Below are 14,566 nucleotides of genomic sequence, written 5' to 3'. Positions count from 1 at the left end.
TTTTCGACTTGGAAATCATTCTATCTTTGGTAATCTGAAGTGCTGAATTAAATCAATAAAGTTGAAAACAAATTTAATTTAAAAAAAGATTTTTACAGGAATTCCTTAATACTAAAAAAAAAGCTTGCAAATATTCCTTAAAAACAGTGAGATTTTTCTAATGTTAATAAAGGTACAATGAATAGTATTTTTTTCTTCAATATTTTAAAATTTCTATCATTGTAAATATATCTTTATATGCATCATCATTTTAAAATTATAATGAGGCATAGTTTGTGAATTACTTCTCAAGTGATGGGACGATTCTTTATTTTTATTTTTTGTTATATTATAAAATCCCATTAAAATTTCCTTATATCTTAAAAGGACAATCAGTTAAAAAAATATTTTATCATTTAAGAAATATAGTTTGTTTTCCATAATAGGTTCACTAAATTATTTAAAATTCTAATAAGATTAGGATACAACATTGAAAACCTATTCACAATGTTTAGTTTCAAAATCTTACTAATAACAGAGAAAAAAGGTCTGACTAACTCTTACCTTTCAAAATCAAGACTTTTGAAACTTCAATTTCCCCAACAAAGTTAGCGAAAACTTTCTTTCTATTCATGTTTTTATGTTTCTATCTATTAATAAACTTGCCTTCAATTTTTCATCGAATTTTCAAATAACTTTTTTTAAGTTCGTATATATAAAAAAATTAATTTTCATTAGCAAGTTTATTGCTTTTTATTATTCTCACTTTTTAAAGTAAAACATGAAAAGTAGTAGATATTTATTTAAAATCTTATTAATTTGTAAAAATAAAATTATTTTGAAGTATAAATTAATAAGAAAGAAAAAGGACAAAGGATAAAAGATGGAAAGAAAACTTACAGATAAATAGCACACTTTTTTCTGTAACAGTACATAAAAAAAAGAGAAAAAAATTCTTAACGGTTGGCATGAAAAAAATTCATCATGACCTTTATTAATTTTTTTTTCCTTCCTTACCTTCTACTTTTTTACCTTACAAAAAAAAATGCTGCTATTAAAAAAGAAATAACTTTTCAGAATCAGTGACTGATCGGATTGTGAGTAATAATTATGAAAGTGTCGTAATTATTATCATAATCCAAATACCTACATGGTATAATTTTACTGTGACTTTCCTCAACTAATCTCAGCATATATAAACAAGGGAGAAAAAAGAAGAAGAAAGGAAAAAAAAAAAAAAAAAAAAACGTTGGTGGGGTGCAAATGTTTTTTGATAGATCCGCACTCTGTGTCATCACCGAAAATGAACGAGCTGCTATGGGCGCACCTAGGCAATTAAAAGGGCCTTTCGCACAAGTGATATCTCCCTACAGGTTGAATTATGTTACGCTCATCGCAAAATTTGGCCAATTATCTGCTCATTATAGTCTAGTCCAATTAAGGTAAGAAGGGGGTGCTTTTAGATGCTGATTGAATTTCAGGCAACTGTCTTTAGAGAAAATATTGCTGTGAATATTGCCGCAATCCCCCCCCCCAAAAAAAAGCCACAGGAAGTGAAGAATCTTCACATTCTGACACCAGGTCAACGTTGAAGCAAATAATATATCTTCTGAATCGATGGTATATGAAATGTGGTTAAGAAGTAAGCAGCATTTTGATATTATATAAAGTAATAATAGACTCTATTTTTAGCAGGTTAATTTTAATTTTACTTCAAAGAAATGTATTTGAATATCTTGAATCAAGTATCCGTTAAATTTCAGAACATTATTTTTAGGCGGCTATTATTTTCATGTTTCCAAATTCATTTATAGATCATTGCAATTCAATTTGTTTTGTTTTGCTGTCGACTGATTTCACAAAACAGTTGTTTTGATAAACTTTGAATATTAAAGAAGAGTCTCAAAAATTTGTAAATTTTTTCTGTTATTTCATTTAAATTACTTTCAAATTAAAATTTTTAATTTTTTGCACACGATTTACTTTTTTGGGTATTTTCAACAAGTAAATACTTTGTTATATCATTTTTCATAATATTTGCTACTGGAAAAAATGTTTAGAGAGATTTCAAATTAAAATCAACATAAAGTATCTGGTTTCGAAGGATAAAAAAAGTCTTAAAAACTTGAATTGTATGAGTATCCTGATAGTAAATAATTCGACTCTAAGCTACGCCTTTAAGTAAAGTTTGAGGTCTTATGCATCTTATGTATGTATTGAGTCTTTACTTAGTATTATGGTTGTTGTCAATTACAGATCGTAAAATGGTATTCCTGTTCATATAAAATATCTATAATAATAAAAATATTAGAGGAAAGAGAAAGATTTTTTATAAGAAAGTTTCATCTCGTTAATTGAATTTTATCGTTTGTGTCGACTCAAATGCTGTTTTGAAAGGGGCAAAATGCGTTCGTGCTTCATTAAATTCTAATATTTCAATAATTACTTCGGATATCCAATGCATGTTCAAAGTAAAATTGTTAAATAATTTTCTCATAAATTCCTTTTTTTAATTTAGGTCTTATGTAACAATAAAACTTAAATTATAGGCACCAATTTTGTTTCAATTTCCTTTTTATTTTGTATGTAAAATATTAAATAAATATTTATAATTTATTCAGGTCTTTTCACAATAATCACTTTCGTTTTGATTTGCCATTTCTAGTTAATGGACTTTAATACAGTAGATGCTGAATAGCTTATGATACTGTGATGATTCTTTTTTCTCTCTTAACATATTATTTGCATCTATCTGTCAGTAGAAAGAACTGTATTACAGATTTAAAAGTTTGTTTTTACTGATGTAATTGTATAAAATTGAACATTTGTAACAATATAGATCTGAGTTAGAAAAATTCCTAGGTATTGCTCTAACTCGAGAGGTTACGAAGACTTTTATAACGCCTACCCTTTTCTCTTATTCTTCAATATTTTAAAGAAAAAATTACTAAAAAATCATATTTGCTCAAGATTTCCATACTTTTTTATTAAATAATATTTTCAATTAACATTTTGAATTAGCATTCAGTTTTCATAAATTAGAATTTCTTTTCCTTACTCATTTTTCAATGTCGGCATCTCTATAAATTTTTTTATCCACAATAGGGCATGAAACCAACCTTTTTTACTTTCTTGTATACGATATGTACAAAAAAAAAAGTATTGTAATCGTCAAAAAATTCGAACTCAAGATTTGACGAATCTCCATGTTTTATACGTCCTTGAGTTAAAATACATTTTTGGAAAATTGCTGTCTGTCTGTGACAAAGATAGCTCAAAAACACTTTGAGCTATACAGATGAAATTTCGCATATGGTACCAACATGGACGAAGAAAAATTTCTGTAAATATATTTAATATATTTTTAGTATAATTTCACGAAAAAAGAAAAAATAAGGATGTGCGAAATTCAAAGTTGATATAAGGACTCTCTATCAAATTTTGCCTATTTTTTTGTTGTATTCTTATTTTGTTTGTTTTATTAATAGCGACTACTTACATAAATAACTGAGACATACAGACATTATTTCATACACAAGAATTGCGCCTTTTTTAATATTACTGCTTTTAAAATATTATTTCAAAAAAAAAACAGAAGTTGTAAAAAATGTCAGATTACTTGCAATTTTACACAAAATTGAGGAAGTCTTAAAAAAAAAAAAAAAAAAAAAAAAAAAAAAACCCGCAATTTTTAGAGCCATTTATAAAATTATAATTATAAAAATAACCATAAGTTAATGAGCTATTTATTAAAAAATATATTCCCTCTTTTGATATTATGAAATGTATCACCTTTGATCTAATAACCTTTATAATAGATCATTGATAATTTAACTAATATCTAAATTTTGCTAAATTGTGATGAAAAATTAAGGAATACGCTGATTTCTGAGAATGTGAAAACAAAATATCATTATTTGATGATGATGGAATAAATTGCAAGATTATGATTCCTACATTAATTAAAAGTTAATATCCATAGATAATTCTTGAAAAAATCTTATTAATATTGTAATATTGTTATAATATGTAGGTACTCCGGAAAGAAAGTTCTATTTTCCATTTTCACCTCTGAATAGCAGTTTTTGTTAATTTGCATGGACGTTTTTAGTTCCAAATCATTGTCCAGTGAAGAAAAGCATTTTCATACCTCTGAGTTATGCAGAGTTTGGTGAGAGTTCAAAATGTTTAAAACAATCGAACATCCCGCTGTATGGTCTGAAATGGTCAGTCATCTTATTTCTCAATGCGAGGAACAACAAAGCTTGAGAAATTCATTGACAAATTTGTGACACAATGCAGATATTTATGGACACAATGCAGTTATGGGCATTCTATAATCAGAAGGAGAGTGCTATATATATATATATATATATATATATATATATATATATATATATATTGTTATATATATATATATATATAACAATTTTTTTTATTGTAACTGTAGAAGATTTATGTTACATTTTCATTTCAATTTCAATGGAAAATAAATAACTTCAATTTATTTTTCCACTGAAGGGCATGGTTTTGTACATGGGGATGCAAGGAGAAACAACGCCCCTTGTGTTTATTAGTACCAGAACACAATAGCGAAAAGTAAGAGAACTGTTCCCCTTAAGTTGCAATTCAAAGATGTTTTCAGCTAAACTGATGAAATCCGATATATGTACTTTAGATCAAGTTTGTCGATTTCTATAAAAATTAGAACGGAATCTATTCTTTTTATGGCTTCTAAAGAACAAATCATCTCGATAATTACAGACTTAAGAGCTAGATAGATACAATTCCGAACATAGACTTTAGCATCTGAAATGTAGATAGTTTCCGAATTTTAAATAAAATTGGAAAATTGAATTCCAATTCCTAAGGATTGATCTGTTGATCTGTGCTTTTGCATGCATGTAAATTTAATAATTCATAAATGCAATCATTTAAATCAATGGAATTCAATATGTGATTTTGTGACTATAACTGTACTTTTGTGTTAAATCTTGATTTCAATCGATCCGAAAAAAGGCGTCCAAAATACATATTCGCATACTAAATTCACACCAATGATCTATATTTTATTACTAGTGTTCGCAAAGGCCACGCAAGGCTAAGCTCGACAATTTTATGCGGAAAAACATTTATTGGAGAATATGAGAGACATTTATTGGAGCGTATGAAAGAAAGTTTCGTGGAGACCACCCCTCTTCTTTTCCCTTTTACAGTACACTCCCGATTATCCGCGGAATTGGGTTTCGCGGCCGCCGCGGATAATCCGAATAAAGCTAAAAACGGGTATAGCAAAAAAGAAAACAGTCATTCCAACTTTGAAAAATTGTTTTATGTACAATAAAACGTAAAATAAACAGCAGGAAATGTTTAACTAACGCTTAATATTTTAGTATATCACTCAAAACTAACCTAAAATGCATTTTGTTAATGAAAACAGAAAAGTGCTTTGTACTTACGAGAGGCGTCAAGGATACACAGAAAAATTAATACATATGTACTGTTTTAATACTGTAATGTATTATGTAATTACAAAAGCATAACTGTAAAACTGCACCTTTTTGAAAAAATCAGTCAAAAAAAAAAAAAAAAAAAAAAAAAAAACTTCGTGTGGCAGGCGCGGATAACCCGCCCGCGGATAATCGGGGGTCTACTGTATTTATTTATTTATTTTTAGATAGACACTTGCTCTTACTGATAGAAATAAGAGAAAATATTATGAAAACTAATGAGGCCAAATATATCAATTTTTTATGCATTAGTTTCTTAACTCGGAGACTATTTTCAAAACTAGAAGTTTTAGTCGCTTGAAAGTTAGCTGTACATAATATGTCAACAAATTAAGCATCAGTGTGAATATTTGTCTTAAAGGTGAAATGGAGATTAAAGAAAGGCATGTATTTTCCCCGAAATTCAACAATTACAAAGACAATCCATAAATCACTACAAAAATAATCTTGCATATATATTTAAAAAAAAACTCATTCATTTTGGCAAGATATAGATTTTTTGGGCAAAAAAGAGACCTTGTGCACCAAGTTTAGAAGAATGGGTTTGTGGGATTCTCCCAGTTTTCTTGGAGCATGCTTAAAATAATGATGTTGGAATTGGTCAAAGAACTCTTCTGTGACCTTACTTCTGTAAATACTTGAGAGTGGACCTAAGTATTTCGTATTATACCTTATTAACCCTTTGATTTTATCAGGTCATTCATTTTATTGAAACTCGAAAAATGAGAAATGTTTTCATTTATGATTATTTTTTATACACTTTCAATTTTTTTTAAACTTCAGAAATAAAAAAAGGTGGTTTTTAAGGTAAAAAAAAATGTACAGTGAAAAATTACATATATTTTATACACTCCTACACATTCACAAAAAAGAGACTTTTGATGCCAAAAAAAAGAAGAAGAAAAAATCCTTCGACAGACAGAGAGAAAAAAAATTCTGACTTAAAAGAAAAGTAATGAACAAAATCTGAATAATAAAACAGCAAAAAGAAAAACTCTTCATATAAACATTATTTGAATTGCAGATTTCCAAAGACTAATTTCTATAAACTATTTTATATAAAAAAATTATTTATGTAATAAAGTTGATAATAAAATAATTAATAATAAAGCTAACATCCATACAATGGTTATGAATCAGTGGATTGGATCGGATGTTGATGCGAACAGATACTCTATCCAAGACAATTACAATTAACTAAGTATAGGATGGGCAGTTCTTGGAAAAACTTAAATATTGGAGTGAAAAAAAGTGACGTAATTTTTGAAGTTAGTGTACGTAAATTGCCATTCTCTTAATATAAAAATAAAAGCATTTTTAAATGCATATATAAGCAGCAGAAATTGTTTTTAGATTGCAATAATTACAATAATTTAAATTTAAAGATTGCAATAAAATAAATTTTAATTTTAAAATTAAATTTCGGTGCTGATGGGAAAAATGTAACAAAAACAGCTAAAAAAACAATTGCAATAAAATCATACAAGTTTAATTTGAAACAAAAAAAAAATCGGAAAATTTAGCTTTAATTAATAATTTTCTTTTATTGTGATATCATTACGAAATACATTTCAATTCATGCGATCGTTTCAAGTCTTTGCAATTGTTTAATTTTCAGATTCATTAAAAATCCGATTTAAAAAAATGACGTCATTCACATAGCGGTGTCGTGCATTTTAGAAGTAAAATTATATCATGAAATTGTGTACAATATGGGATATTGAGGTTTTGTATAATGAACAAACTTTTGCAAACAGTTTTAAATGAAGAATTTTAGATAAAGATATGTTTAAGAAAAGTATAAAAATAAAATACCTTATCTAAGAAAAAGTTTTGTACACTGGCTCTTATTTATAATTTTTCTTACAACCACTAAAAAGACAGAAAACAGACTCGTGATTCTTGTTCTCTAATCGCATTTTATTCGAATAAAAATTGAAGCCGCAACAAAAATTTAAACGAACACTTAGATTTACATAACGCCGCTTTAAATTACTCATATCCAAACGAGTCTGGCTAACAGTTCAAATCAAAAGACTATATCTGATAGTTAAAATACCAGAAAAGTTTAACAGAAACGCAACCAAACATCCACAAAACAAAACATTTCCAAACGATTCTCAGGAATCCCTTCTCCATCCCCCTCCGAAATAATTCTAAACCACCCTAGTCGAAAAAAGAAACAGTTAAAACAATCGCATACTTTCGAATACATTACACCCATTTGTAGGTTCAACCAACGTATACCGGCCAGCCAAATTAGGAAAGTAGAGAGAGAGGGAAAAAAAAAATTAAGAGCAGATTAAATAGAGGAGTGCGTATGCAAGGTGGGGAGAGAGTGGGGGATAACTACTGGGGGGGGGAGACAGAGGAAGAGAAACGCAAGATGAGAAAAGGGGAATCAAATCACCATTCCCCCTCTTTACTTTCTATTATTCCCTTTTGTTTCTAGCGCTGTCCGGTAGAAGGCGCTTGTGGCGGTTGGGGTTAGTTTCGGATGCGTCCGCAAAAAGTGATGCTCGCTTACTTCGCGATGAAACATCGGTTGAGACGGTTGCCGAGAGTTGAAGAAAAATAACAATAAAACGAACTTGGAGTTGATGAGTGCTTCTTGGAGACTTTGACGGTGGTTTCTTTTTAATGTATTATTCAGTAAAAACACCGGAAGGTTCGTAGAAATATCAAGAGGAAGTTCAGAACCTTTTACCTTCTTTGGAAGAGTTTTCGCGGACTTTTTCACGTGCGTGTACTCATCATCAGGAAGTTGGACAACTTTGAACCGGACAGTGACAGTTGTGATTTTGCAATCACTGGATAGGTGTTTTACGGTCGTCTATAAACATTATCAAAGTTGCCTATTGGACTGGTTAAAATCTTATATCCCAAGTTTTTCAACGATTGATTTTTCAGTTTTTGAGATCTGAAGCCAAACACATCTTTTCATTAATGAAATCGGAACAAAATATAATCATGCCATTGTAAGCGTCAGACAAAATTTCTACCAGATTTGAAACCAGCTTCACAAAAATTAAACTTTATTATTCCAAGTGAAATTAAAATTCCAATTGAAGTTTCATTCATTGTCAAATTACTGAGCTATGAGTCTGAAACACCCCAACTTATAGAACTTAAAAATTAAAAGAAATATTTGGTGTTTGAAAAATACTGATTAAAGACAAGAAGACGCAATATAAATCAATAAAATAAAGCGCAATAGTTTTGGAATTTCATAATTCGAAGATGACCTTCCAGATTGATCCATGGTTATTATGACTCTTGAAAGACATGTGTGACTTGTTGGTCGGTAAACCGGACATTTCTGTTGGCTTCCCAAGAATCAAGTCATCATCCCTCCAGAGAAAAGCTTCATGTAAGTCTATATTCTTAATTCTTTTAAGAATCTGAGGTTATTTTGATATTTTCTAGTAAGATTCTTTAATTGCCTTTTACTCTAAATGACTTGTTTTCAATCATTTAAACGAAATTCGCTTTTGAAGCTTAGAACTGCAGGAGTTTGAAATAAATAAAACAATGAGTTGTTTCTAAGCAAATTGCAAACCTTAAATTAGTGAAAACTAAAATGCTTCATGCTGTTTAAAAATAATAACACAAGAATTTTTCTTTAATCTATTTGTAAAATTCTATTTCTATTTTATTCTTAAATTCTATTCCTTAACCTATTTGCAAAACGAAATTAGGAATAAAATGACCTAGAAACAAATGCACATTTGTTCTATAAAATATTTTTCCCTAATTGGAAAATATTACAACTTTAAAGAAAGTTTGATGATAGGAAATTCAAATTGTCATTATATCCTTATATTATGTCAAATTGTTCAATTAAGATATAAATTTAATTAATTAAATGTTTAATTGTCTTTATCAGTGTACTCAAAGTTTAAATTATTTCCCTCTGAATAATACAAAATCAAATCTTTGCATTGTACTTTTAATATCGAAAATTTTCATTTTGAAACTGTGACTTTAACTCCATTCTTTTGAACTGTAACTCTCGCTGTAAAATAGCGTCACTTTTGGAAAAAAAAAAAAAAAAAGGATTGTAACGTATAATTTATTGATTAAAATGTTAGAATAAGGGAAAAAAATAGAAAAAAATCGAGAACTTCTTAATTCTAAATATCAATTTTATTGTAAGATGTAAAAAAAGATATCGGAGAAAAACAAAGCAAATAATAATAATAATAATAGTTATAACACTGAAATTTATGAACAACTTACTAAAAAGCTCTTAATTTAAAATAAAGTCTTTAGTAATAACCCAAATAATGAATTTCCTTAATCGGACTTAAGATTAGAAATCACACATAACTATGCACCAACGTCATAGAAATATATTTATTTATAAAGTTTTATATTAAATATTATCTATTAATCCTTTCTATAAAAGACATATGATGTAAAGTTTGCTTGATAAAATAAAATTACAATGAAAAATTGTATCACCAAATATCAATACTATTATTTGAGGGGTGTTTTTTTTTATTGTTAGATCATCTAACTTTCTGTGGGTGAAAATGTTTGCAATTATAGTAATAATTTTTGATTAAAGTCTTCCTTTTTTTTTTTTTTTTTTTTTGTAAAGAGATGACATTTTTTATTGAAATTTTAAACTAAAAAGCATATGTTTATCATAAAAAAGAAAAAACGTTTCCCTTTTTAAGTTGGTTTGTTTGTGTATGATAATCCTTTCATCTTTTACTTTTCTTTCAAAATTCATTTTCAATACACGTGGAGAGCCTCAAGTTAAGAAAAACAAACAACTAAGTATTAAGAAAAAGTATTCATTTTACTGTTTCTTTAATTGTGCAGTTTTATTGCCTTTAAGAAATAAATTTGTAAGACAAATAAAAAAAAAGTATCTCGTATTATTGTTAGCATCCTTATTATGATTTTTGAGCTCCATTCTATAATTTGAAGAAAATTCTTAATCATTTACTCTATCTTAATTTAGAACAAAAGACAGATATTAAGATTAAACAAAATGGAAAATTAAAAAATTAATATTCTTTCAAAGAATTTCGTTTTTATAGTTGATGCTTTCCTATTTCAAAACTATTTATGATTTCTAGAATTCGTTAAAAATTTCACCGTATTTCATATTTGTTCCTAACATTTCCATTGACATTTAGATTCATTTAAACAATTTTAAAGTTTTAACTCTATTTACAATCTTTTAACTCTATAAAGCGTTAAAACTAGATGCCGTTGTTTTGATTAAAATGTTAAATAAACAATTATGAAATTTAAGTAAACCGCAATAAATCAATTCATGTTTTGTTCTGTACGATAATTTAAATTTTAAGAGAAATAACAATCTTAGTTCAGACATTTATTTTCCCCCGTAACATAAATAAATGCTGGATGTTATTTTATCATTTGGTGATACTCAAAGCTTTCTCTAAATTATTTATTTATCTCAATATATCTATTCTTTTATAGCTGGAGATTTAATGATAAGTTTTTAACATAATTTCGATCTTATATAAGACTTAATACTCTTTTAAAGGAATTCAGAACTTTATAAAAATATATTTCTCTCGTATACGCAAATTTTAACTGGAACATTCGTGTTAATTTCCTAACTTTATCTAAATGATTTTTGAATTGTTTAAATAGTTTTTAAAAATATTTTGGAAACCTACGTTTGATGCATTATTTCCGTCTTCCAAAAATTCACATTATTATTATATAGATGATACATTAATAATATAAATTTGTTCAACTATTATCATTTTATTTGGTTAGCAGTTTTTATCAAATGCTAATACAATAATAATTTGTTGACTAAAATCGCTATCTATTAAAAAAAACTCTTAAAACTTTTTGTCTAGATTTGAAACAATTGAAAATTTCCGGTGAACAATTTGTAATTTTTCATATTTCACTTTTCGTTTCTTAGTGAATAGACTAGCTTACAAAAACCTAAAAAAATTGTGATATAAATTTTCGATCAGTTTATGAATGTGATGAAATATTTTGAATATTTTAAATACAAAAAGAATAAACAGAAAAAAAGAAGCAATGTCTATTTGTTATTCAGTTATGAAATAAATAACATACGATTTATTAGAGCCAGGTTAGAAAACTATGAATATTTCTATCTAAAATTTCTTGATATGTAAAAATGGCTTTTATAAAAATTCTGAGATATTTATTTTAAAAAAATGGAAATGGAAGTAAAAAAAAAATCTATTCATTTTACTTACATGTTACATTTTATATTATAGTTGGAAAAATGAATGTTGACATATTAAACTGGATATGCAAGAATAATGACTTTAACTAAACTTCGTTTTCAGTAATAGGAGCAAAAGTAGCGAAAAGAAAGTTAAGAAATACACTCAAAAACTTTCATGATTCTACAAATTACCACACAAAAAACTACCGAAAAAATTTACAATGGTATTAAATTTTACGATAAGAACTTAGGATGAAAGACGCAAATAAGCCAAAAAAAAAAAAGTTTTTCCGATAAATTGACAAATAAAGTGCCTCGAAATTTCAAAAACTCGATATCTAAGTCTAATTTTTGAAATATAAACTTATTTTAAATAGAAATAAATATCTTTTTGACCTTATGATTTTATTTAAAATAATTCCACATATTAAATATCGTCTGCCTATTGTGTCGTTCATCTGCCTATGTTTATAAAATAAAAGCTGGCGGAAAATAAACTGAGTATCGTAATTCTTTCGCAACAGTTTATAAAAGAAATTTTATCTTCGCTTAAAACAGAAAAAAAAACAATATTTATAACAAAGTTACTTTTATGCTTTTTCAAAGCTATTTAAATTTTATAGTTTTTTGAAAACATGACCACGCATTGGGTAGTGTGTTGTCTCATATAAAATGGGAGTTTTCAGTTATTTCCACCTTACCCATGAAAAATATTATATCATTCGTTATTTTATTTATTTAAAATCTCTGAAAATGATTATACAAATATGAAAAAAAAATTAATTCTTTCTAAATATAATATATAAAGGATTGAATTTAAAGCAAAGTCTAAACAGAAATATTTGTAATAAATTATACAAAAAGAAACTTTTAAAAACTGACAGGAGGAGATTATTATTGGAAACACAAACTGAATGAAACTGTACGTCTCTTTATATTCACAATTTCATGCATAAAAATTGTTGTTAAAGTAATAAAACTTTTATTAATAATGTGAGTTTAACTCAAGTAAAATTATTCATTTATAATTCGACTTCCATCGGAATTTAACTTATATATTCAAAATTTTTGTTTCGTAAAACGGCAGCCCTTGTTTTTGTCCAATCCGCCAATTTTTTGAAATAAAATAAATTGAGTTTATTTTTGCATTTATAATTTTATTATATAAAAATAATTGTTAAAATTATAAAATTGTGACAGAAAACGAGTTTTATTCAAGTATAAAAAGCAGATGTAATTCGATTTCATTTTGAATATACTTCGTTCAGAAACTGAACTCATAATATTTAAAATTTTTGTCTTATAAATATATTTTTAGTAACCTAAATCACAGATAGAAGGAAAGAGCGAAATTATTACCCCCTACCGCTGTTCGAGAAAGTATATAAATTATTGAAACCTACAAAAAGATCGTGAAATTATTTTTTGATGATAATCTTTTCCACTATACATGATTAATTTAAATTATAATAATAATTCCGGAAGTTACAGAATTGCGCTTTATTTATGCATTGCTTAGAAATTAAAAAACTTAACACCAACGATCCTCCGAATAGGTTTTTTGACCATGAAGGCTTCAAAGTTTTATTTTCAGCATATGGATTCATATATAGGACATATTTTTAGTTATAAGCCATTTATTTAGGAAATATTTTAACATTTATAAAACTAAACATTTATTACATATTACAATAATGTATGATTTTTATTACCATTTTGGAATTTGAAATTTATTTACAATATTATTTTTTGTTAAAAAATTAGTTACAGACGAAATACTTTACAAAATGACTTTTATAAATTTAAAACAATCGTTTGGAAGGTTTTTTTTTTTTTTATTTAAAGTTAGGTAAAGTTAGATTATAACATCCATCAATCATTAAATCTATTGCAAAAAAAAATAGTGAAAGGGTTCAGGACGTTCAATTCCAAGTTGTCATCAATTACTTTTTAGAATCAAGAATAGAGTAGTTTTAAATTAAAACTTGTTTCAAAACTTTCATATTCATTGGGGGGGGGGGAGGAATTCGTGAAATTCAGAATTTTGAGTGATGTTCTTCTGTACAAAGCATTATCCATTACAATTTAAAACTGGTTTTTCAGCAATAAATTTTGTTCAAAATGCAGTGGAAAAAAGTGACCTGACATGGTTCCACATGTTTTGAAAGCACAGTGTAAAACCGTTTGACAAATTTCATTTCAAATTGTCATAACTCAAACGTACGAAAACTACTGACTGTTATTAATTGAAAAACAGCATCCATCTACTGCTGGCCAGCTTATTAAAGTCAAGTTTGAACAGTACTTAAACTACAAAGTTACCCTTTTTGACTTACTTCGAATTCAATTTTTCTTACATGTAACTAAATTAAAAGCTGCTTAGAAAAAACAAAAAGAATAATTTTTAAACTAAAAAAAATAAATTAAATACAAATGTAGTGACTATTTTTGAATTTATTGCGGTTACCTCTGACCATATAAATAAAATATATTTATCTTCAAATTGATGAATTCATGGAATTAATTTTATCCCTCCGAATTTTTTTGAATGAAAATTAATTAAAACTTAACCGCAAGGATTTTTAAATTGGATAATCATTAAGTAATGAATTAATATATCGTTAACATTTTTATTTCAAAAAATATAAAATACTTAACGATATTTTATGTTAATTTTAAACTTCAATAATGATTAAAACAATTAATGACAGTTAAAATTTATCTTTAACTCATTCTAACCATATCTAAACATTTCAAATTATAAAAAATTTTCATCTTAATTTTATGACAAATACTTTGTATTATACATTATCAATGCATTTAAGAGAATTAAATATGACATTGATTATAGATTTATAACATAGACATGAGTATAGTT

At 26.7% G+C, this 14,566-nt stretch overlaps 1 protein-coding gene across 2 annotated transcripts in view; it reads left to right on the top strand.

Annotated features, from left to right (window-relative positions):
* Window positions 1–14,566, top strand: part of LOC129989061 (zinc finger protein basonuclin-2-like) — a 312,172-nt gene that overhangs the window by 113,679 nt on the left and 183,927 nt on the right. The window contains exon 1 of one of the 2 annotated variants that reach the window (XM_056097379.1): window positions 8,031–8,859. The exons of the other annotated variant lie outside the window; for it this stretch is intronic. Within the exon in view, the coding sequence (XP_055953354.1) occupies window positions 8,775–8,859 (85 nt within the window). The 5' untranslated portion in view covers window positions 8,031–8,774. Of the gene's footprint in view, window positions 1–8,030; window positions 8,860–14,566 lie in introns of those variants that run through there. 2 annotated transcript variants of the gene reach the window in all.

The sequence above is a fragment of the Argiope bruennichi genome, chromosome 10, assembly GCF_947563725.1.
Source record: "Argiope bruennichi chromosome 10, qqArgBrue1.1, whole genome shotgun sequence".
NCBI lineage: Eukaryota > Metazoa > Arthropoda > Arachnida > Araneae > Araneidae > Argiope > Argiope bruennichi.
This window is presented reverse-complemented; position numbering and strand designations above follow the sequence as displayed.